Source organism: Notamacropus eugenii, chromosome 3, assembly GCF_028372415.1.
Source record: "Notamacropus eugenii isolate mMacEug1 chromosome 3, mMacEug1.pri_v2, whole genome shotgun sequence".
Classification (NCBI taxonomy): Eukaryota; Metazoa; Chordata; class Mammalia; order Diprotodontia; family Macropodidae; genus Notamacropus; species Notamacropus eugenii.
The window spans coordinates 227,526,658-227,551,909 of record NC_092874.1 but is presented as its reverse complement, the minus strand read 5'-3'; the positions used below and the strand labels follow the sequence as shown (position 1 = coordinate 227,551,909).

General features: G+C 46.1%; 1 protein-coding gene across 1 annotated transcript; it reads right to left on the bottom strand.

Annotated features, from left to right (window-relative positions):
• Positions 1–1,593: 1,593 nt before the first annotated feature.
• On the bottom strand, positions 1,594–23,520 carry COPZ1 (COPI coat complex subunit zeta 1). Its single transcript, XM_072654914.1, is given in 10 exon segments — positions 1,594–3,062; positions 3,892–3,930; positions 5,893–5,921; positions 5,924–5,943; positions 6,094–6,171; positions 9,112–9,167; positions 10,678–10,769; positions 11,422–11,503; positions 12,917–12,985; positions 23,348–23,520. Coding segments are annotated over 10 exon segments (531 nt in total). The 5' UTR covers positions 23,366–23,520; the 3' UTR covers positions 1,594–3,014.
• Between the last annotated feature and the right edge of the window lie 1,732 nt (positions 23,521–25,252).

The window sequence follows — 25,252 nt, the reverse complement described above, 5'->3', positions numbered from 1 at the left end:
GTTGATTTCCCAGCCAAAAAAGCTGGGGGTGGGGAGTGGACCTGCCAGAGTCCCCTCAGGGTTGATGGAGGCTAAGTTTATAAAGCTGAAATGGGGAGGGGTGAGAAGATATACAGAGACAGAGATGCAGTGAGATGGAAAAAGGAAAAAAAAAACCTGACAGAGTCAGACAAACTCAAGATGAAAGTCACTTAGTGAGCTGGAACCCAGGCATTCTGTTCTCTAGGCTCCTTCCTCAATCCAATGTGGACAGACCTATTCAGGAATACAGACAGCTAGAAGTAAAACACAGGCATCACAATGCTGGGGTTCAAGTCCTGGTGAGGGAGGATAGGCAGGAAAGGAAGACAGTTGATGTCTGACTTGGTTAGAAAACTGGGGATGGGTCTGATCAGAACCCAGATGTCTGGGTTTCCAGACCTGATCGTCTATAACCATAAGTGAAGAGCTTTGGGGGATGCCCCCCCTTCCCCCTCTTAGCAAACAGGGCAAATCAGAGTCAGGGTTGAAGGATTTTGGAGGAAAGAGTTGCATTTCCTAAGCTCAGACAGGAGAGGGCACTGGTAGCTAACCATCAGCCCCACGGAGCAGCGCCTACCCCATCTTGAGCCCCACATTTTAGATACAGGAGGGGTGGAGAGGGTAATGGGAGTCAGTCCAATTCCTAAGGCTTCCTCAGCTTGCCCCCTGGCCCAGCTAGGAGGCTTCCGAAGAAAGCAGTGAGCCCAATTCATCAAGGGCACTCGAGGCAGCTTTTGCCCACGGTCCTCCTTACTGGTGCTCCTCACCCACAGCAGTTTCCCAATCCTAAATCCTGCCAGCTTTGCGTACCATCGGTGCCAATCTCATAGCTCCCGTGTGGGGAAAATCCAACTCTACAACTAAATTCGTACTATGGGGGCGAGGGGATGGTTTCCCCCCAAAAAGGAGAAGAGGGAGAATAGGAGCGGGAAGAGAAACAAAGCTTACTCTGTCACCGAGGCAACCATAAAAGCTCCAGCTAAATCTATCTGGTGAGCTCACCGCCCCATTAACATGCAGGGCCAGGCTCTGCGCCAGCCCGAGCCACATTCATTTGTGAGAAATAAAGGGGAGGAGGGGGCTAGTGAGGAGGGGGAGCAGGGCTCAGGAGGCACAGGGGAGCTTGTGAGAAGAGGTTATTTACACCACCGTCCTGACCTTCTGGAGCAGCGCTGGCTCCGATAAATAACCCGCTCAGCACAGCTTTAGGGGGGGTAGTGGGCTGGGGAAGGGGAGCCTGTCTGCTGGAGCAGCCCCCATGCAGGTGCATGTCTCCTGGTTACTGATGGCACAGGAAGGAGGCAGCTGGGGGTGGGGGGAGGGAGAAGGGAAGGTGGGAGGGAGGAGGAATTCAGTTCCTTGGACCCCAGACAGAGGAAAAAGCCATCTCCATCCCACCCCTGGAGCCCATTTCTAGGTGAAGAGAGAGAGGGATGCCAAGGGGGAAGAACCTTGTAAATTATGTTTAGAGAAAGGGGTGAAGGGAATTCCTGAGGCGGGAGGGAAGGCAGGAAGTGAGTGTGGTAGCTATCCAAAAGAGGGGTGCCTTCCCCCCAAATACACCAAAGGCAATTCAGAAAAAAAAGATGCTTTATTCGCAGTCTTTTGTGCAGAGGAGGGTCCTTGCGCAGCTGCTCCATTTCCCTCGAGCCTGCCCCTGTCCTGTCTCTTCCTCCTCGGAATGTAGCAAATTGGGGGTGGGCATCCGGCAATGTTTGAGACTTAGGACAATGGCACCAGAGGGAACATAGGTTTGCTTCTTAAGGGGGGCCGATGGTACATGGAATCAAGGAGCAAGGGAACCTCAGAGCTCACTAATTTAACAGGAGGTTTGTATTTGACAAGGGCTTGCTTGACAATGGGAGAATGAAGCTCCAAACCTGCCCTCTCTGGTGTCCCTGAAGAGAAATCTTCCCCTTACCCCAATCCAAGTCTCATAAAGCTAATCCTAACCTTTCCTCCCTGCCGTTACCCCCCACCCCCACAAAAATCCTATACCCTCTGCCCAGCAAGCCTGAGGAAAGGCCAGCAAGATGGGGAAAGGGTTAAGATCAGGGTCTAGACACAAGGCAGAACCATTTGTCTCAAATGTGCAGGGGCCACAATGGGGTCTGAAGGAACCCAGAGGATAAATCTAGCCTCCACCCAAATTCTAAGCAGAAAATCTTTCTTCCAAAGACTGGAGGCTGAGCTTTCTCATCCAGGAGACTGGCTCTGCCCCAGAATTGGGGAACATGGTGTACAAGACCCTATTTGTGGAGTGGTGATTTACTGGAGATGAGGCCCCCAACATGCACTCTCTCCCAGGCTACAGAAGAGTTCTGGCCTAGAAATCAGGCCCGGAATTGAGGTTGGGAGAGTTACGGTGAGTAACTGAGGAAAAGCAGTGTCCACTTCTACTGCCTCTCCCAACCTCTATCCCAGCCCAGTTAGAGTCTTGCCTGCCTCTCTCTAAGCCGCTTTTCTTCTTTCTCTAGGAGACTGGGGGTAGTAAGCAGGAATAAGAGGAAATACATGAGAGACTGATACAATCTGGGAGGCCTCTGGACAGAACTATTCCGCTTCTCCCTGTATTGGGATGAGGGCCAGGGTATAGGGAGGGTGAGACCAGAAGAGGAAAACAGCATATTCTTCCTAATGCTTTGATCTAGGGGGCACCATCCTGGTCTCCCTGTTCTGTTCCCAGCTCTGCTAGGTCCCGGACCACTTCCAGAAACCTCACTGCTTGAATGAGAGGAGAGATGAGAAAGCTGGAAAGGACATAACCCCTCTCTTGGTTCAATCCTAGTTTTTGATCTTCAGGATCATTTTGGGAAGAGGAGAAAAAGAGGAGAGAAGGCAAAGAAAAGTGGGGAGAACAGAAGGCCCTTAGTCCCCTGAAGTGGCCCTGAGACCAACAGTGCAGTGCAGCAGGGGTGAGGATGGGGAGGGGGGCATCACAGTAGACAAATGGCTTGGGGAGCAATGATGGGAGCAGGGGGTTAATGAAGTCTTCACCGAAGCAGCGACCACTTGATCTGTTCCTTTGCCGACTGCAATACCTGCAGACACAGGAGCACCCACAATGAGAACTTGGTTGGAGAAATGGAGCCCTTCCTATTTTTCTTGGGGTTGAGTTTCCTACTCTTTTTACTTCCCTCCAAAGTCTAGTTTTCTTAGTTTATAAAGGGATATTAAAAATACTATGGGGGTTATGGGAAGCCATATCCAGCTTTAAGATGCAGGATAACTGTGAATAGCCCGTTAGTTTTCTGAACCCTTCAATGAAAATAACTTGAGGGAAAAGACCACATAAGCTGGGGAAAATGCCAAGAAAAATGGGCTCTAAGATACAATTTCTGATAAAAATTCCCCCAGGCAGAAAACAAAGTCCCTCCCCTGTATCAGGTAAGACAAGTGATAGCTGAAACCAAGAAAGGATGGATCTGTCAAACCAACACATTCTGGAATGTGCATTCCCAGCTTTGCCCTCATTTGAATAATAAGAGAGAGAAAGAAAGAGAGAGAGAGAGAGAGAGCACAAAGACCATCTGCTTCAGGCAAGCCTCTGCTGGGGAGTAAATCACAGGGTGAGGCTGCAGGCTGGGAAGGTCTGAAGGGTACAGAGAAAGGCTGAGAGCCAGCAGTCACAGAAAACTGGGATGTGGGTTGTAGGGGAAGGAGACTGGGCGATCCCAGTAGAAAGCACATCTCATGTCTCTGCAATGGTGTGTGTGGGGTGGGGAAGGTTGGGAAGGGCTAAGTGGAGGATGGAGGCTGTCTTACTCTACGACAGAGATTCCTCACCTCCCATCTCTCCTATGGACTGGTAAATGGGAGGCAGAGTACCTAATCCTAGGTAGAGCTAAAGGGGGAAAGTCAGGAACATACCTGAGACACAGTCTGCTCTGTAAGGGGAACATCTTCACCCTATAACAGAGAAAGGCAATTAGAGTATAAAGCTACAGCAAGGCCTAAAGAGTTTTGGGGGGATGAGGAGAGGGATGGGAAGAAAGAATATCCTTAAATTGAAGTCTATTTGGAAGATAGATTACTTGAACTCTGTCTCTACCCCCATCCCAGAGAAAGGGGTATAAAACGGGCTATACCTTCTCATAGGGACAGATCTGATGAAAGGAACTTATTTTACTGCTTTATTGCTTTAGGGGCAGTATTACCTTATGCAAGACCCAGCCCACCTGGGTTTTCTGATATCCCATTTCCCTCAAGTCTATGGTGGGAGGGGGGTGCTGACTTCCCAGTTAGAGAAGAATTTTCCATGAATATCAATCTCACTTGGGGAAGAGATGAAGGGAGGACTTTGAGAGCTGGGGGTGGTGGTGGTGGGTAATAGTTTAATGGATCCTGGAAGGCCTAACGGGTAATGACAGCATGTTAATTTGAATAAACTGCTGCAACAGCAGCCCAAGAAGGGAAGGGAGGGAGTGGGTGTGGGGTGGGGGAAGACCCTCCCTCTTTCCACACGGAGACATATGTTAGAGAAGATTAAACTATGCAAATGGAGCCTGTAGCAGTTAAGGGAGAAGACATTTCCCATTACCCAGCACTGTCAGCTTCTGCTTGGCGGAGGTCAGAGTCAGGACATTCCTAGAATGGGGAGTCCAATTTGCCTCTCCAACCCTTCCATTCCTTCACTATAACTTACTGTTGTGATATTCTTGCACCCACCCCCAGTGCTACGTACACAAGTATACTTCCTCCGTACCCCAAATGTTCCCTTTTTAGGATTTCTAGCAAAAGGAAAGATGCAGAGAAAGACTTCTTGCTAGAAAGATTAGAAAAGGTCATTAGAAAAGGAGGTGACTGAGTTTCTAAATCAGAAGATTTGTAAACAAAGGGAAAGTTCCCACCTATCTGGGATGGTTGAGATGTAGTCCCATCTGTGAATATTAAGATTACCTGTCAAGTTCCCTTTTAGCTCCAAAGCCCTGAATACTATACATTCACTCATTCATTTAACACTATGACATGCAAGTGAATTAAATCTAAGTAAGGGAGGGCTGTGCAAAGTTACTAGCCTCATTTTGTCCTCTGGAGTCATCTGGGTCCAGTGGTCAGATATGGATCAGGACAACTAAAGAATTTATTGCATATCATGGCATCACCTCCCTGATGTCATGGTCCTCTTCAAGAATGAAGGACAAACAACAACCTCTGTGAGTAGAAAAGGCCCACTAGGGACCAAGCTTTCAGTTGGACAACACAGCTTTCTTTTCTCTTTCTCTCCCTCTCTCTTCTTGCTCCACATAGGGTATCACACCTGTCTGTGTTTTGCCCAAAGGGAATATAAATTTTGATCTCTGCAACTTTTTTGTTTTCGTTTTTTCTTTTAAGACCAGCCTTAACCCTAAAACACTCAGGTCCCAGCCCCTACTCAGTCATTGTCTGGGCCCTGACTCGCTCAGAATAAATGTAAATCATGTGTGCTGCCTCAGTCAAACTGAGACCTGTTAAAGGCTTTAGCTGAAAAGGCCAAGGTCCCCCTACTTGCATCCTGGGCTATCTACAGTTGTCTGGATCTCTATCTGGCCCCTGAACCCCAGATGGCTCAGGAGGAGAAAGTGAGGCTGTGACTTTGCACAGTGCTCCCTCACTGAACTCCAATTCACTTGCATGTCATGGCATCACCTCCCTGATGTCATGGTGAGAACAAGACAAACAGCAACAGCAGCAAGAGCAAGTGTCGAGCAGCTACTGTGTGTAAGGTACCTTAGTTCTGTTAAGCTTTGCAGAGAAGCTCCTTCCTTTCTCCTTCTATGTGGCACTGAAGGAGAGGGGAACTGAAATGGAGGAAGGGCTCTCACAGAGGGTTAAATCTGAAAGCATTCAGGTATGGAATGAGTCTGGCCCTGCAGGCAGAAAGGAACTTACCCGTAAAGCTACTCTGTGTACCACTTGCTGGGATCACTCTCTAGAATCACCCTGTGGAGATAAACAGAAAACTTCCATCCACCATGCCCAGGACAAGACGCAGCCAGCAAAGACAGGGACAGAAAAGAATTACGGGTCTCTGATTTGAGAATCAGAGCAATTCCCTCCTTTCCCAACCCAAAGTGAGCTCAGAAGACTCACCCTCCATCTACGATCTCATCTACAGCCAGGAAGAGTCCTTCCATGTTCTCTAGCAATGCTCGCTTCTCAACATTCTTCCTGGGCCCAAAAGAAAAGAAAGCCAGGTTATAAGAAGGAGGAACAGGGGGATGCTAACTGTAATGAGGCGCCCAAATTAGGCTGTAGAATTTCTCATTCTTTCAAGATGAGCAAAGAAGCCCTCACCCACCCCCCACCCAGATGGGGATGGGGGCAAGAAGAGAAAGCGAATGCACATTCTCACAGCTGAGTAAGCCAGCACCTAACTGTACCACTCCTCAGATACCAGGAGCATACAATTTAGAGCTGGAAAGGACCTTGACGGTCATCCAACTGAAGGTCCTCACTTGGGACAAAGTCCCAAAGTGCTTTCCAAAAGGGCTGCTCCAATTCATGGCTCTGTCAACTGTACATTAATGTGCCTGTTTTTCTGAAGCCCCTTCAACACTTGTCATTTTTCCTTTCTGTCAACTCTGCTGGTCTGATTGGGAGTGAGGTGGAACCTCAGAGTTGCCACATTTGCATTTCTCTTAATTATTAGCAATCTGGGACATTTTTTTTTCATGTAGCTAAAGAGACAGCTTGAATTTCTTCCCTCAAAAACTGTCTCTTCATATCCTTTATTCATTTATCAATTGGAAGGTGGATCCTGCTCTAACAAATTTGGGTTAAAAACCACTTTATTTTACAGATAAGGAAACTGAGGCCACAGGAAGGTAACTGACTTGCCCCAGGCCAAATGCCTTAGATAATAATAGCCAGCATTTATAGAGCTCTCCAAGTTTGTAAGGTGCTTAACAAGGGTTATCTCATTAGCTCTTCATACCTGCTCTAAGAAGCAGGTACTATTATCACCCCCAGTTTACCAGGAGAAAACAGAGTGAGAAAGGTAAAGGGACTGGCTGAGGGTCCCAAAGCTAAGACTCTTCCTGCCTCTCATCCCCAGGGCCACCTGACTGCCTCAGGTGAATGAGGAAACAAAGGCAGTGCTCCTTCCACAATGCCCCCCCCTACTTTTCCCTCTCTTCTTTACTTTCCACACTTGTTTTCTAACCTGGAAAGAGGGATGATCAAGCCTGTCCTACTGAACACCAGGCTGATTTCTTGTTCCTTCCCTCTCTGCCCCATGAACACTGTCATATCTCCAGATCCCTTCTAGGACATTTCTGAAAGATGGCTGTTTGGCATCTGCTTGAACATTCCAAGAGCCTGAGGCGGCCCTGCTGATTTCAGCTCCAGTTTTTTGTGTTCCTTCTGCCTCCCTACAACTTCTGCTCACGGATCCTACTTCTGTCCTCTACAGCAACCCAGAGAATCCCCTTTCATGGGACAGCCTTCCAAATCTCTAGCTGCACATATATGGCAGCCAATTCTTTGCTTTTCTAAACTAAACACCCCATCTTCCTAAGACAGGATTCTGACTCAGTCATCCTGATGACCCTCCCCTATTACACAATGCAGTTTGTCAGCACCCTCCTCAGAATGGCCCTCAGAATTAAATACCATGTTCCAGACGGAGACTAGAGAAGACTGCAGTGGCCCTGTGATCCCCTTCTTCTAGACTTGATATTTCTGTCACTATCATCTATGACCATGCTAAACCTTTTAGCTGCCAGATCATGCTGCAGACTCAGTGAGCTTACAGTGACCTAAAACCCTAAGTGGACACATAGAGGGAAATAAAAGGAGATCCAACCTGAATGGAGAATAAAATTACCATCTATTTACACTACTTCCCACATGTGGCTCCCCAAAGACCTTATTTAAAAGAGGTATCTCAGAACCCCAAATGAGTCTCTAAGCACATTGGCCAGGTCTGCGCAAAGTATGAAGTGAGGACTCCCAAGTAACACCTGAGCTGAGGCCCCTCAACTGAACTGAATTTGATGCTGGGCATATCTGACCAGTATTATCAGTCCACTGAATTCTGTCTTTAGCCCTCTCCCCATCTACTCTTTCACCTGGAAGCTGAGTCACTATATTCCTGAACAAAAGGGAGTTGCACACCTCCCTGCTTTGTCTATAACGTCCAAAAATGGAACTGAGGACCCTAGAGATTTTAAGAAAAGAAGCCATTGTCTATTCCTAGCCATATGCAAAGGAGACAGTTTGATGATCTGGGGATGAAAGGAAACGGAGGCTATCTACTGAGGAGAGAACCAATAGTGGGTATAAAGATTTGTGAGTGCTGATCAGGTCACTGCCACCCTCTCTTCATAAGTCCTCAGTTTCCTACTTTACTTCCCTAAACCAAAGTCTTATATCTGTTCTTCCTTTAAAAGGTTTCTTATTCTCCTGTTCAGATCCATATCCTCCACATGAATTCAGCTAGACAAGAAAAGCAGGGCAAAGGGCAACCCTATTCTACTAAAGGGTAAAACTCGGTGTCAGAAGGCAGAAATAGCATAGCTAAAGTAGGCTGAGGCTCAAAGAATCAAACCCTAATCCATTAATGACTCTTCTGTAACAATCTTTCTTTTTTCCTTCTCCCCCAACATCAACAGGGGAGAGACTGAGACCTAGGGACGAGGAGGCAGCACATAATAGAAGGCAAAATAAATTGATAAACAGAGGCTATGGATTCATAGACCTGGATCTGGGATAATGAGCAAATCTCATAGCCTGAGCCTTGTTTGTAAAATAGGGATACTAACAATATTACCTCATTAGAGCATCAGGGAATGAGAATGTACATAAAATCCTCTGTAAAGTGTAAAGCACTACAAAATGTGAGCCATTATTCTTCAAGTTACAAAGAGCTCTCTGATTGTGACGTACAAAGGATGATGTAGATTGGGCTTACTGCCACTCCTGTCTTTAGATCGAAGACCATCTTCATGGGAGATGGCACTCTGCCACAATCTGAATTGACAGGGCAGATCTGCCTCATCCCTAGGAACTTCAGCTCAAAGAGTCCTCACTGGGCCAAGAGTACGGCCCATTGGGTCCTACAGGACAGTCACACACTTTCTTCAAACCCCCAGAGATGGCCTGGCTTACCTCAGCATCTGGCTCAAAGAGTCAAAGAGGCAGTTCAGAACAGCCATCAGCATCAGCTGTGGGAGCAATCAGAGGAAGGCAGAGGTTTGGCGAGAGACACAGAAACCACCAGCTCTTTCTGAGAACTAAATCCTCTAACGTTGTTGAGAGAAGCCCCAAAGGATGAGGATTAGAGGGAGAAGATTTTGTGACATTTACTACTCTCACCCAGAACATATAGACTAAACCCTCTGGTCATGCCTTTGTCTTCACGGAGGACCCTCAACTGTGGTGACTGGATGGAAGGTCTGCCCTCAGCCTTTGAGGAATAATTCACTATTCTTTCGATGTCCCCTCCACCCACAAGATATGTTAAGGTGAAACATCATGCAGCAATGAGATGGGGAGGGTTCATCACCAGCATGAACCAATGAGTGGACAAACTGACCCAAATTCTAGCAAATATGATCCAACATTGGCCATTTCAAAGTTTAGAAAAGACTCATCCATCACTTTACCTTTCTTATCATGATAAAGCATGCTGATGGCCACTCACCAAAGAGAATGTATGCTGTACACAAAAGGAAATGGCTAAAATATGGACAATGCTTCCTATCTGGAGGTGACAGATTATTTTGGGAAGACCTTTCTGGTTGGTCCATTTTCTGAATTTGTTTATAAGGTTAACTTCTAATAATGTGCCATAATGATAAAAGCACCAGATAAGGACTTTGAAGGCATGGGTTCACAGCCTGATAGCCATTTATTTGCTATGTGATCTCTGAGCTCAATTTTCTTATCTGTAAAATGGAGAAAATACTATTTGCATTCTTTTACCTCCCTTGGATCAAATAAGAGGATGCGAAGTACTTGATAAACCTTCAAGCTGACATAGTAGTGATTAATAAAGGCCTCATCCAATGTCTCATTCTGGCATGGAGGTGACCCCCAAAGGTTATGCTAGTAGAGCACAAGCTCGGGGGGAAGGGGAAGGAGAGGGTGGGCCACTCTGTTGGCCTCCATCATCCAAAGACCTGGCTAAACGTGGAGAAGCTCATTACCAGAAGGCTGGCCGTGGCAGCTAATGAAGAAAGACAGCAACTATAATATCAGAAAGAGTTCACAATTCTATAGCACTCTAAAGGTTTACAAACTGTTTTTCTTACAACACTCTAGTGAGGAAGATATTATACTATCAATACAATTATCCCCATTCTACAGATGAGGAAACTATGCTCAGAGAGGTTAAGGAACATACTTAGGATTGCATGGCGAGAGATTGTTCCAGGCAGTTCCTAGGTCTCCAGTCTCAAAGCTAAGCTCTGTTCCCTGGATTTCACTGCCTCTCCTAGTAAGGTGAGGGGGTGGGGGGAACTACCTCAATTAGGGAAGGGGACCTGCAACTGGGAAATAACTGATATTTCAAAGTATTGAAGAAACTGTGAGACTGGCTATGAATATGGACCTTGTTAAAAGTAGACAGGGTACTGAAAGTGCTTCGTATTGTCTCCTGGGATGGGAAGGGAAAAGAGAGATGGCCCAACAGGTGGACTTAGAGTTAACAATCCAGGGATTGAGGGATCTCACCTCATTTTCATAGGAGCTGCCAATCACATAGAAGTAGAGGTCAATGCTGCCTTTGTACACCACAGTCAGACCTTCCAAGAGGGCAATCTCACCTGGAGAACAGACAGAGGGATGACCCGAGGGCCCAGGGCAACGAAAGGAGTTGCTGAGCGGAGCCACCATGCAGAGAAACAAACAACTTAGAGATGTGTTGGTGTACAGTTGCCTCTGAAGGGCTTGAGCAAGGCAGGGGAGAAAGCTTCTAAAATCAAGTTCTTTCTCCCCTTCACAGACAAGGATTGGGGGTGGGAGAGTGGAGCCGAGGGGAATGCAATCAGATTGTCCCACTGCTTTCCCCATATTTCCTTCTTTGTGGATGAGGTGGGAAGCCAGTCAATCCTTTGGAGGTGAAAATGCAGAGCGGTCACCTTTACAGACTTCCATTTACCTGCCCTAATGGATGCGGTACAATAAGCAGAGCTGCAGTTAAATTTGTCAAGTGAGGCTCATAAATCCAGGGAGCAGACAGGTAGCTAACAGCCAACCTTCCAGTACAGTATTCCCGAGTGAGGTACACTCACCTCCCCATTCCATTTCTGAAGAGTTTATTATTGGGGAGGAATTGGGCGGGGGAGGGGAGGAGAAGAGGAGAAAGAAAAAACCAGGAGGCTGAGCAGCAGCTTCCTGTTCTCTGGTGCAGCAGTCCCTCCTCTCCACCCCTGCTGCCCATTCTGACTCCAGAGGGGTGGGAGGAAAACGACCTACTGTCAGTCCGGTGGGTCTTGTTGAAAATGTTCTTCTCAAATGCCTTCTGCTCCTTGACACTGGGGTAGGTGTCGTCATAGTACTGGGGGAAGAGGAAGGAGCAGTCAGAAAAACTAGGGGAGGTGGGAAGGATCCCTAGGGAAGAATAACTGAGGGCTGACTGTTTTCGGAGTCTTGGACTTCTCCATTTTAATACCTCCTCAGTCACACACCCCCACCCCAGTTTAGGACAGGGAAACAGCAAAAGGAAGAGAGAAACAGACACTTAACCAAAAAAGGGCAGAGTAACCTTGTACACTTGCACAGAAGGGCAGAGGGAGAAGAGCCCTCTCACAAAGCCCCCAACCCAGGGGTCCCACCAGAAGCAAAGGCTTCACAAGGCAGCTGAAAAGGTTTGGCTCCTTCCCACACCCCAAGCAAGAGCTCCTGGGACTATTCCAGTCAAGTGTTCCTGGGAGCTGCTACAGTGCCAGCAGAAATGTCAGCTTTGCGCCTTCTGATTTCCAAGGAGCTCAATAAACATTGTGCCTTTGTCACCAACAGGCACAAAAGACCCTGGGAGATAGTGAAGCATGTCACTCTCAGATCTGAGTTCCCACTCATCACTCCAGGGAGCTAAGGCTTTGGGAAAGGCTTCGATAACCTCCCAAGTGAGAAGCAAACCGTTCTCTTTTCTTTCCCATTTCTCCAGATCTTGACTTCTAAAAGCAACTGAATCAGGAGCCAATTTGACACATTACTGAGCCCCCTGACAAGGGGGCAGGGACCTGGACTGCTAAATCGTCCTGCTCTTTAAGGGCCAATCCGTTGCAGTCAGCTGAAGACCTATGACAGATCTGGCATTTAGTAACTGGATAACTGTTTCAAAAGGTGTCCTGCATAGTTACATCCAATTACAGGGAGGAACAGCTGGTGAATTCTAAACTAATCTCTACCTGCTGACTGATTTATACTGTGCTCACCCAGAGTTAATACACTAGGGACAGAAGGAATTTCTCCAGAAGGGGGAGAAGGTGGTTGGAGGTGGAACAAGTGAAGGAAAAGCAGCATCCTTTCCCTTTCCATTCACTAGGTCCAAAACACTATGCTCGGGTGGTTGAAGGGTTATTGGACCAAAGTTAATTCTAGACACAAAGCTGGAATCCTGGGCTTACAGATGAAGGGTGGGAGGCAGGGACAAGGGCTCTGAGGTTCTGAGCACTTTGAGTTTCCCTACAGATAATTTTTGTTCACATTGTGACACTTCTCTCCTTTTGGGGAAAAAAAAATCAAAGATGCAGCATGCACTCTCTCCAGTGTGAAAGAAGAAAAGAAACTGGTTAAAGGAGGGGACTGAAGGGCAGAGAAAACGAGGTGGAATAATACCTGTGAGAAAATACCTGGAGGGCTACAAGGCAAGGAGGGGAAAATGCTCAAACGCTTGGATGCCCAAGGGAGTGGAGGGAGACAGAAGGGGCAGCATTCTCCATGTATAGAAATCTGCCTGTGTTCTCACCTTGGCAAACAGCCGCTCTCCATCATTGTCCAGGATCAGGATGGCTTTGACTGTGTATAGAGAAGGTTCCTGAAGAGATAGAGATTGCTTTTAGTTGCAGGGGTTCCCACCAATGCTGACAGCCCAGATCAGACCCCTCTCCCCTACTGGGATGTTGATGGAGGATTTTGGTATCCTTGCAAGTCCCTTATCCTGGGTTCATCCCAGCTAAAAACCCTCAGATCACAGGGAGTAGGGCATCAGGGAAAAGAGACTGAGCATGAGGAAAGGGTACATATATAGAGCTGAGAATTGTGGGGGACCATTTTAGCAGAAAGTTCTCCATAAGCCTTAGAAAAGCACATTTCCCCAGAGAAAAGCCCAAGGCAGGTCCCAGTCACCACTGAGCAATCATCAAGGCAGATCTGTTCAATAAACATGCTGAACCCTGTTCTTGGGGCTGACCTACCACCCACACATACAGCCACCAAAGGTTAATCCGAAATATTCTTTGCTGTGGAATTAACAACGGCTTCGGAGGCGCAACTTAGGGATGAGGTCGAACATACCCAGGATGCCCCAGCTGCAGCAGCCATGCGGAGGAGGGAAGTAAGCCTTAACAAAGTCCCTTCCATTCTGAGCCGAGGGGAGCTGAGGTGTGATCACACACACACATACACACACACACACACACACACACACACACACACACACACACACACTGTCTCTCTCTCTCTCTCTCTCTCTCTCTCTCTCTCTCTTTCTCTCTCTGTGGCCCCCCTCTAACTGTAATGTTATCTCAGATTTCTGAGGTAGTGTCTTGGGCCTCCCCACCATCCCAGTCTTTCACTGAGGACCCTGATCACCACCATTCAGACTGCAGGTACAAAGGCTGGCCTGCACTTCTGGGATTAGGAAGCAAAGTGGAGACCTGTCTTAGGAAGACTGAAAAGCGGTAAAAAGGGGAGTTTCCTTTCATGCTGAGCTGACAAGCTTTGAGTACACCAGTTTCTTTGTGAAGAAAAGCCAGCCTTGAAGAAAGCACCCAAGGAACTGTTCGTTCCTTTACTGCAAACATAATACAATTCCCCATAGCCACAGAGGCCTGAGACATACTCCCTAGAAGCTTTCAGAAAATAGGCACTTTGGGGGTGGGGCAAAGATGGGGCTCCTAGATTCCTACTACTTCACTCGCTAATCAGCACTGTTTCACATTGGTGCCCCAGTGTTTGTGAAGAAGGTGATAATGACTATGAAGTAAAAACAAAAGGATTCAATAAAACTTTAAGTTAAAAAAAAGAAAAAGGATATCGCCTGGCCTGCCTAGAAGATTCCCACCCAGTGCTGGAAGGGGCCGGGTGCATCCTCCCACCACGCCTGGCTCTTGTCAGAGGTTAACAACCTATAGGAAGAGAGGGGAAAAGATACAGCAAAGCAATGCCTCTGTGGAGGTAAATTGGCAAAAAAGGACTCTAAGGGCCTCTGGGTCACCTCTGCAGAATGCCTGACTCAAGGGAATAGGATTGATCTGGGAGAGAGCAAAGACCATCCAGTCTTTAAGACTTGTTAAGACATACTGGACTAAAATCAAAACTCCATAAAAGGAAGAGTAATGAGGGATCTAAGGGATCCTTCTATACCTAAATCTCCAAATTTAGATGCAGAACTACTTGTTTAGGTAAATCAAATATTTACCAATAATTACTATCAATTCCAATTTTGATCATGTAGAAAAGACAACTGCCAAAACCCCTGCAGAAACCCCTAACAAAACTCCCTTAACAGCCACCTTCCAGACACTAATCCCTATGGGTGTAAGATGTAGGAAATAAGGGAACTCTGGGATTGGTGGGTTCCTAAAATCTTATGGCCCTGACCCACTCTTCACCACCCTTAAAGACCCTCAAATCCTACCTACTGTTTTTAACCATGGAGAAAAGAGCCTACATAATTGGCTCCTCTCTTAAAACAGACTGTTTCTCTGTGGCAAATTAAGAGACTGAGCTGAAAGAAAAGGAAAGGCAAAGTGCTGTGGCCAGCTGTGCCTGGCAGAGTCAACTACAATCTTCATGGCTTCTGGGTACTCAAGGCCAGATGCTCACCAGGCTCAGCAGATATCTGTAAGTTGCTGTTCCTGGCTCTTAAACTCACTGGAAAGTGAAGCAATGTAACACATGAAATTATACAGACTCTGTGCTCTATGATAAACAGGAGAAGGGTAAAGATTTCAGGGGGTAAAGAATGTGACTTTCCAAAGCTCTGTAAAGAGAGAAGGTCCCACAAAGAAGAGTGCTTTTTCAAAGTGAACAGGGGTTGAAACAAAGTAAGGAACTGAATTCTCTAAGTAATTCCAGCAAAACATCTCCCCAGTGACTCAATCCCTACTTTAATTCTCAACTTTGCTTTGAAGCAGTGTTCTCCCAAGAGCTCCCTGTGCTAGTCTGATTCTTTCCTGGTGGGCTCTTGGGGCAGAGCCCTTCCCTCTCAAACAGCACAAGGACCCAGAGTTCTCCTTGCCATAAAACAGACCAGTCTAAGCCTCTGGAAGTTATTACTGATAATGTCATTTCACATGAAATTTTTGCAAAAGGGCAGGTTTATAAATAACTGCCTGTTATCAGGAAGGATTGTACTTCCTGTACAATGGACCAGGCTTGACCTTTGAACAGAGGGTAAGGGATGGCTGCTGAGATAGCACTACTGGCCTGTGAAGATGTTTGGAGGATTCAGAAGTCTGTCCTTCCGCTCCACTCCCTCCAAACAGACAGCTGCTTGAAAGCTTTCGAGACAAAGTTCTGTGATGCACTGACTTTCAGAGAGCCACAGTCTGAGTGTATAACAGAACTTCACCTCAAATGCTAATGATGCCTGGAAAATGGTGGGTGGAAGGGAGTTGAGGGGGAGTCCAGGAGTCAGAGAGCTTTTCATACAAGCACGTCCCTCTCATGGAAGCAACTGGGATGCTCTCTCCAGCAGAGCTGAAAGAACGAGCAGGCTTTGATCTCAGCTGAAGGGCTGGTGGAAAACATCAGCACCTTCCACATATGCTCTCTGCAGTACACACAAGGTCAGTGGGTCAGGCATTCCAAATGCTGCCCCCTATGGGTCTCACTGTCCCCCTGAAACCACACTTCTTAACCCTTTTTTTTTTTTTTTAATATTTCTAGGTAGGCCCATGGTTTATTTGGGTACATACAAGGTACGCAGGGAGGATATGAAATATCAAGAACAAGAAAAAACTACTAAATAGAAGCTCCCATTAACCCTTTCTTTACCAGGCTTCAATAAACAGAAGAGGAGACAGTTCTGAGATACAAGATAATTAGAGAAATCTGAAGAGACATTTGAGTGAATCTCATCATTTAGTATATGAGGTGAGCCTGACAGAGTTGAGGTGACTTTCCTTAAGTCAGAGTTAGTGGGCAGCACACTCAAGGCTGATTTAAGTTCATTTCATGCTGTAAGTATCCAGAAAACACTGCTGAATAAGGACCTTGATGTGACAGCTGAGAGGCCATGGGTCCATAACTAATTAACTGATCTATCCATGAGAAGAAGAGAGAGAAGTGACTGAAAAACGGGGAGATACCGTCCAAAAGGCAGTGGAGAAAAAGTGAGGGCTGGAGGGAGGGCTGAGCTGGCTCTCCCCCACCCCATCAAGGCAGTTAGGTTCCTCTTACAGAGGTCCCTCCCATGAGAGAAAGGACGCCTCCCCCCCACGTTATTCTACCACCTCCCTCTTCCCTTTTCCCTGCACATGAATGAGCACTTAGGTCTGTCAAAACAACAGAAAAAGTCTGTGCAGGAGACAGGTGGGGAGTCCTGAGCTCTGGTCCCGGTCCTGTGAGGCCGGGCCAAATGCTGCTCTCCTTGCCTACCTTTCTTCTACCAAACAGAACCTGCTACACATTCAGTCTTTTCCTGCCACTAGGCAGGAGCAGGTTTTACACACCAGAGAACCTTGTCCAGATGCAGGGATCTCAGAAGCAAGAGTCCTCATGCACTTTCAGACGATACCTACTTATGTCAGACCAAAAACCGGTAAGAAACAGAAAGTAAGGAAAGGCCAGCAGGAGCATGGACACTGGGGACAACACTGTGAGAAAAATTCGAAAACACTTTCCCAGAGAGTGAGCAGACAGGCACTCACCAAACTCAACTGAGTCACAGGTGACAGATTCAGAGATGGGAAGGACCTCAGATGTTATGGAGTTCAATCCTTTTATTATACAGTTGAGGAAACAGGCCTAAGGAGATAAGTGACTTGCCCCAGATCATACAGTGGGAGATGGAGCATTTGAACCCAGGTTCTCTGACTTAGGAGTGAGTGTTCTTACCATACAGCATTTGTTAAGCACCTACTATGTGCTGGGCTTTGTGCTAGTAAGGAAATAGACAACAATGAATGAGCCTTTGCCCTTAAGGATTTGTGCTGCATTTTCTGGGGTGGGAGACAATACATAAATACAAAATTAAATACAAGATACATACAAAGTAATTTTCAGGGGAAGGGCAAAGATGAGGATTCTAAAAGAGGTGGCACCTGACAGAAAGCCAAGAAGCCTACAAGACAAGTGCTGAGAATGCAGCAGATTGTAGGCACAGGGGTCAGCCTGTACAAAGGCAAGGAAGTGGGGAGATGTGTGCATATATGTATGTATGTATATATGTATGTGTGTGTGTACACGTGTGTGTGCTTGCTTCTCTGTTTCTATGCACAGCTCAAACACACACACACACACACACACACACACACACACACACACACACAAGTGTAAGTAGGCCAAGTGGGTGAAGGATTAAGAGCCTAAGGGAGAGTACTGCACAATAAGGTGCAAAGCTAGGCTGGAGCCAGAGGGAGCGATTACAGCAGCCTGAACAGGAGGGTGATGTAGTCAAGATCTCTGTTTAAAAATATCACTTTGGCACAGGGTGGAGGATGCTCTGGGGAGGGGTGAGAGTGAAGGCAAGGAAGACAATTAGAAGACTAACTCAATAGTCCAGGCAAGAAATGATAAGCGTTTGAATCATGGTGGTGAGTGCATGAATGGAGAGAAGGGAAGACATGCAAGACACATTGTGGAGGCTGAAAAGACAAGCCTCAAGCAGTTGGTAAGCTATGAAGGTGAAAAGAGAGATAGAACTGAGGCTGCAAATCTGGGTGGCTGGAAGGATGCTTATGGGATATCTTACTGGAGACAGGACTGGAGTTGTGTATATAGACTTAAGTTACCTATGCAAAAATGTAACTGAACTGATATAATGGAGCTGTTTAGATCACCAACAATGCGGGGCGGGGAGAGCTGTTAGGAAAATGTTTGTAAACTTTAAAGGGGGTCACACAATGTGAATTATGTCTACAGTGTTTGCTGAATGAAGAAACAAGAGGAATGAGTACTAAATGAAGGACCAGCCAGCAGAGGGAGTAAAAGCCAGCCCCAGATCCAGATCAGAGAACACCAGAGCTGGGCGCTTGGGAGTTCTGGGTCTCCCCTTCCCACTGGGACACAGGCTTTAGGTTGACTCCAGGAGGGAAGGGAAAGAGCAGACGTAGGAGATCCCTTCTTTGAAAACCTGTTTGCCATGGACTACCTATGTAATAAGAACACCTGAAATATCTCATCTGTCATAAATTTGCACAGAATCATAAAATTGAGTGGTAAAAAGAAAACTGAGTTTCAACTGCAACAGGAGTGACTTAGGTTGGATAATTTGGTGAGTTAGGAAGATTTTCTGAAAGGAAAGTCTGTCCAACAATGGAGTGGAAATAAAGAGATACTAGGCTAGAGAAGAGCTGTGAGAAGAGTGAGACAAGCTGATTCTGGGGGGCCCTATGAGCTCAAGGATCATGGCTGGCATGCATTCACGACCTAAATCCATCAACCAGCCCATGGGACAATATTCCGATTTCTTCCCAGTCCTTTGTCATTTCTATTTGAGACAGGAAACAAACATGGGTAGATAAGAGGGACTGATACATTCTCTCTCTACAGTCATTTATCAATACTCCACTTCATTGACCATCCCCCAACTTTCCTTGTTAAAAACCATAACTCCTAACGATCATATCTACATAAGAGGAATAAAATAAAAAAGCAGTGGTAAGCATGGGAATAATTCCAAGCCCAAATCTGTTGTTTTCATAATTAGCTTCTCTCTGTCAGCTTTCCCTGTTCTCTCTCAACGAGCAGCCCCTCCAATACCTTTCCCACCAACCCTGGATAATTCAGCCAGCTATCTGACTGTCTTAATTAACCAGATAATTGCCTCTACTACCCAGCCAGTAGACCTGGACCCTTAGGAGTCTGTTTTTCTCCAATTTAGAGGTCTCTCTCTCTCTCTCTCTCTCTCTCTTGACCATGTGACTACTTCCTTGGACCTTTGAGGTAATTTACACCTTGCCAGGGACTGGCTCCTTCCCACCACAGTGAGGGAGAGGGGAGCAAAATATATAAATACGTCGGAAATCTATAACGAGGTCTTCTCAGAGGGCAAGGCATGAGGAGAGTTAGAAGCTGCATCAATTGCTCTTCAGGGGCTTTAGTTCAAGCTGAGGTCTGCTTCCAGCAATCAACCATTAAAACAAGCCGGCCAGAGTAACAGCACAGTTTATTCTGATCATTTAATTTGAAGTGTCAATAAATTAAACTTCAATCAATTAAACTAGGTGTGCAATAACCCAGATGGACACCCTGACACCAGCATAATCACAATAAAAATTTTTATGGCTGCCAGGGACCTCACCGGGGGCAGTGCTGGCACCGTTCTCGCCCCAGCCAAGAAATATATCTCCACGGTGCAAGAGCGAGGAGATTACTTCTCCTAACTAAATGGAAAGGCCCGGCAGCAGCAAGGACACAGCTGGGAGAGGGGTACAGGGGGCTGCCAGGAAGTAGATGGAAATGCTTTGGGGGCTTAATGTAATTGATACCTTTGCTGGATCAGGGAAAGGGGTACTCTAAGCCAAATACCTCCATTGTTAGAGCCAAAGGAATTAGACAAAAAACCCATCAAGATGATTCAGGAGCCAAGGGGCATAGATTAACATCCACCCTTAGGTTCACTGGATTGTTTTCAGTTTCCTTTCTCCCTATATAACACATCTTCACTGACCTTAAATGGCATAATTTCCTCAACAAGGTCTGGAACCTTGGGTTTTGTTAAGTGTTTGGAAACTATAGCACTGTTATGGGGACAGAAAGAGTAAATCGCTCTGGCAGCCTAGAAATAGATACTAAAAGAGTAAAGTCAGAGTTAAATACAAGAATCCAAAAGAGAGTGTGGTACAAGAGAAAGTATTGGATTTGCAATCAGAGACCTGAGTTCAAATCTTAGGTCTGCCACTTACTACTTGTAAGATCAAGAGCAAGGCCCTCTGTACCTCAGTTTACTTGTCTGCAAGCTGAAGAAACTGGACTAGATGACCACTAAGGTACCTTTTCACTCTAAACCAAAGATCCTAGGTGGGATGTATAAGAAAAATGATTCATTGCTTAGAAGGGAAGGGGAGGGGGAAGAGGAGGCAACTGAACTGCCATCTTTAAGGTTTTGAAGGGTTATCAACAGAAGACAGTAATCTGCTCTTCCTTCGTTCCAATCAGAAAAAAAAGGACTGAATTAGCAGCTGAACAAGCAGTGATTAATCAAAAGATTGACTTAGCCAATAAGACTGTTAAGAACCAGAAATGGGGGAGGATTTTTCTTCTTAAAATAATCTAGTATAGGCTAGACACACTCCCACTGAGAATGAGGAGGCTGGACTGTATTATTCAAGGACTCCACAAAACTTTGATTTCCACGAATAAAATCACTGAATGAATGAAAATGCATCAATTAAGTGCTCACTATGTGCAGAACACAGTGTTAAGTGCTGGTAATACAAGATAGTTCCTGCTCAGCACAAGCTCACATTCTAATAAGGAAAGACAACACATACTACAATTCAGAAGCATACTATAATTAGAAATTGCCACAACCAAGGCAGAGTCTTGCCCAGGGATTTTGCTGACTAGGTCCAGGGTCCTTCCAAATGAGCAAAACCTATAAAAACTGTGAAAGGGCAGCTAGGTAGTGCAGTGGATAGAGCACTGGGCCTGGAGTTAGGAAGACCTGAGCAAGTCATTCAGATCTGTTTGCCTCAGTTTCTTCATGTGCAAAAATGAACTGAAGGAAATGGCAAACCACTCCCATATCTTTGCCAAGAAAACCCCAAATGGGGTCACCAAGAGTTGGACAAGACTTAAATGACTAAACAATAACAAAAACTGTGCTAACAGGAATACAGACAGAAGGATATGACACACTTAGGTGAAACACCAAAGGTTTCTCCAGATGTTAGTTTGAGGACCTCAACAATCAAACCAGGAAATAAAGTGAAAGAGGAAGATGCAAAGGGAATGCACCTAGAAGAGAGTTCTCAAGACCATATGGTGCTGCTCATTAGAGACAGTGAGAAAAAAACAGCCCCTCACTCTTACTGGTAAATATTTCTTGAATTAAATAGAAAAATCAAAAGAATCTAATGAAGACATTCTAAAGTGGAAAAAAAGCAAAAGTGAATTTTTTTTGGTAGGTATATGGCAGCACAAAGGGTAAAAAAGGGAGATTCCCTGACAGGAAAAAACCTTGACTATGAGACCAAGGGAGAGGAAAGGTTTCAAAAAGTGTTCAAACATTAAAATTTAATGTAAAAAGCAGAATATTGTGGTAATTTTTATTCCAAGGAAAGGGAAATTTGGTAAAAACTGAAGAAACTCGTGACCAAATGAATAGAAAACTGTTACAGTGCCCAGGAGCACCACATGCTAATAATGAGCTCCAAAAGAACTGATGTTTTAAGAGGATGACTTTGACATATAGGGACTCAAGGGAAAGACCATTTAAATAAAAGTTAGAATCTAGGTCTACGAGAGGGGTGTGTGTGGAAAAACTGAGGTCTAATTCATAATTTTACTTTTAGTGTGATCCTTAAACTCTTTATCATACCTCAGTTTTCCCTTTTAGCCTCTATCACACAAGTATATATCTGAATAACAAGATGATTGATTCCCAGAGTGAAGGCCAGGGACATCTACTGCTACAATGATACTTGAATATCCGAAGTACAGATCAGGAGGAAAGATGATTCACTGCTTAAAGGGAAGGGTGAGGGAGAGGAGGAAGAAACTGAACCTCCATCTTTAAGGTTTTGAAGGGTTATCAATGGAAGAAAAACAACAAATTGAGAGGTAAAGTCGGAGGAAAGTCAGAGTTGAAAAAAATATTAATTTCAGCCTTCTTATTCAACCATCACATACACATTCTTGAAAGGGTCCTCTAGGCACTGTCATATTCTCACCTATCCTTCAAGGAAGACACCTTCTGGAAAGAAATAGAGGAAAACCAGTATCTAATATTTAAAAATCTCTATGAAAGAAGTGTATCCCATTCACGAGTGAAGAACAAAGATATCCTTCCAATCTCAAGGAGCATAAAGTCTTTTTTTTTTTTTAAACAAATACTAGCCCAATTTCCAAATTTTCTACTTGGTCTCTTCCAACCCCAAGCTCTAAGTTTCACAGTCCCTCCATGAAATGAAACAGGCATAACCTGGACTAACCACCTTGGGAAGAAAAGAGTGGAAATGTGGTGTTCTGATACCTAAGGTACGAGTTTTTCTCTCTGCTGGGAGTCAGAAGATGATTTTAGCTTGAGGATTCTCTGGGAGGTGGGTTGGAGGCTCAGCTAGTTCTATAAGGACAATTCATACGGATAAGATAACACAACACACTCTTCGAGGAGAGAGAACTAACAGCTCTGGGACTCCATACCACCTGTACTAGCTGCACCTTGGGCAGAAAAGCCATTTCTGTGTATGGGAGACAGGCCCTCCCCATACAAGCAGGGCATTAGTGGGGGAGGGAAGAAAGGGGCTTATAAAGACAGGAACGAGAGGCTGAAATCAAGATGCACAAACTCCATATCGTAAAAGACCATGAAATGAGCAAGCCCCAGCCCCGGCTCGCTCGGGCAGGAAGGGCAGCCCGAAGGCCGTGATGACCCCACCAAGTCCTCTTACAATCTGGGGAGGGGTCCTGAAGTCCCAATCACATGGAGACCACCCCAGGGCTCAGGACTGCTATTAGGGGGAGTGGAGGAGAGGGGCGAGGGCGACTCGTCCTGGTCCCCTGAATACCCTTCTGCTTCACTTTCCAACATCAGGACCCCCGACCTATCCTGACCCTACTGCCAGGGCGCTCCCTCCCCGGCTGGGCCTTCTACTCGAGTCCGAGGCTTCGGGCCGGGCACTAGGCCACACGTTCCGTGAAGGACACGAGGCGATGCCAGTCCCCTAGAAAAGGCTCCTAGCCATCCCTTCCCACCGCCCGCTCCAATCCTCCCGTGACTAGGACTGGCCTCGACTCCAGGCCTCCCCGAGGAACCCCAGTGTCCCAGGTGCCTCCCAACTCCTACCAGGATCAACGCCTCCATCTTGCCCCGCACTTGGTGCCGACGTGGAGCCGCGGTGCCGACGAAGCCTCTGATTGGCTCCAGGCCCCGGCTCTCCTGACGAATCAGAAGGCAAAGCTTCCCCAGACAAGGAAGCGCTTTCAGCCGGGTCTTTCCAAAACAAGCGCGGGCTCTTGATTGTCATCTGGAGGAGTCAATAGCACAGCCTGAGCGGAGCCGCGAGGGGGCGGGGCGGTCGGGAGGGGGCGGGGATTGTTTCCATGGGGATTGGGGAACGCGGCGACAGCTAAATTTCAATTGGAAGAAGTGCAGGCACGTGACTTCCATGAGGCAATTTCCTTCCAAGTCAGCCCAGGGGGTGTTAACTTGAGAAGTTTTAATACTTCCTTCTTCCTCACTAAGGTGGACTTCCGGGAAGTATTGCCAGAACCCTTCTTTTGGGGGCTTTTGTGGCATTCCCATAATCCTTCTGTTATTTTGCCCTTCTGCTGCAGAGTTCAAGCAAACTAAACCTAATTGAAAACTGTGGCTGGAAACCCCCTCCCCCTCCCCCTCCCCCTCCCCTAGCTCCCGTGCAGAGGCGGGAGGTCCTCCTGTGGGGGTCTTGGCACGTGTTGTCAGGTTTTTCCCCATGTATGGATAATATAAACTGATCATTTTCCCTCTTTTCATTCATTTATTTGTTTTGTCTTTAATATATTGTTATTATTAAAAAATATTGTTATATGGGCTGACTAACAAGGGGAAGGTTAAGAAAACAGGAAAATCATGGTAATATGAAAAAATGAAGATTAAAACTTTTGTACATTCATATTTTATTGAAGTTAAACTCATCTGGTTCTATCATTCCAGCTTTTCTGGATCTGTTTCCCAGTTCCGCCCTCCATGTCTTAGGTATTCTTTTCAACTCAGAAGCCTATCTGACAAAGCAATCTCGCGTCCAAACAAATGCTGAACAGACAGTAGGGGATGGACGATAGAGTCCTGCAGCACTTCCCCAGGGAAACTGAGGCACAGAGAGGTTACAAGTGACGTGCCCAAGGTCCTTGCCCAAGGTGGTGAATGGCAGGACTGATTTTCTGTCACTTCTCAGTACATCAGGAAAGTTCCATTTTTTTGTATTGCCCCAAGATGATAGAGCGAATTTCACATATATAATAGAACAGATACATTGTCTTCTCCTATATGACTATTCTCTGAAAACAGCTTCTGTCGTGGTGCAGGTCCTGCCTCACCTTACTCCTGGACTATTGCAAGACACTTTGTGTTCTCCCTGTCCCCCGGTGGTGTCTCTCCCCATTCCAATCTAGTCATCTGCAAAGACTTTTCTAGACTTAGTAGCCCCAGTGGCTCCTTCATTACCTTCAACGTCAAATAAAAAAGACTCTGCTTTTTAAAGCCCTTCACTACCTTTTCAGGCTTCCTATACTTTACTCCCCTCCATATACTCTGTGCACCATGACTGTCTTGCCCAAGGCTTGAGTCAAATTTTTTTTCATGCAGATCCGGTAGCTTTTGACCTTGAATTTTGGGGTTCCTAACACCCCTGGATGGAAACAGCTCTATCCCTTTTCACAGGCTGACTATTTGGCTACTCGTGGGTGAAGCAAACACTCAGCAGCGTGGTGTGATAAATGAGTGGACTAAGGGTCAGGAAATCTGAACTTGATGACTCATGAACCAAAGGACTTTGAACAAATTACTTTTCTACGGAGGCCCCGGTGCAGAAGGAGGAGGCCTGGCTAAATGATCTATATAATCCATTTAAGCGATAACATTTCATGATTTTTAAAATTGTCCTGTGAGTTTAGAGAAAGGAGAGGGCTGGAGGGGATACTTGAGCTGGGCTTTAAAAGGTTTGGTACAAACTGGGCAGCCAAAAAAGGGGAAGAGAATTCCAGGTGAGGA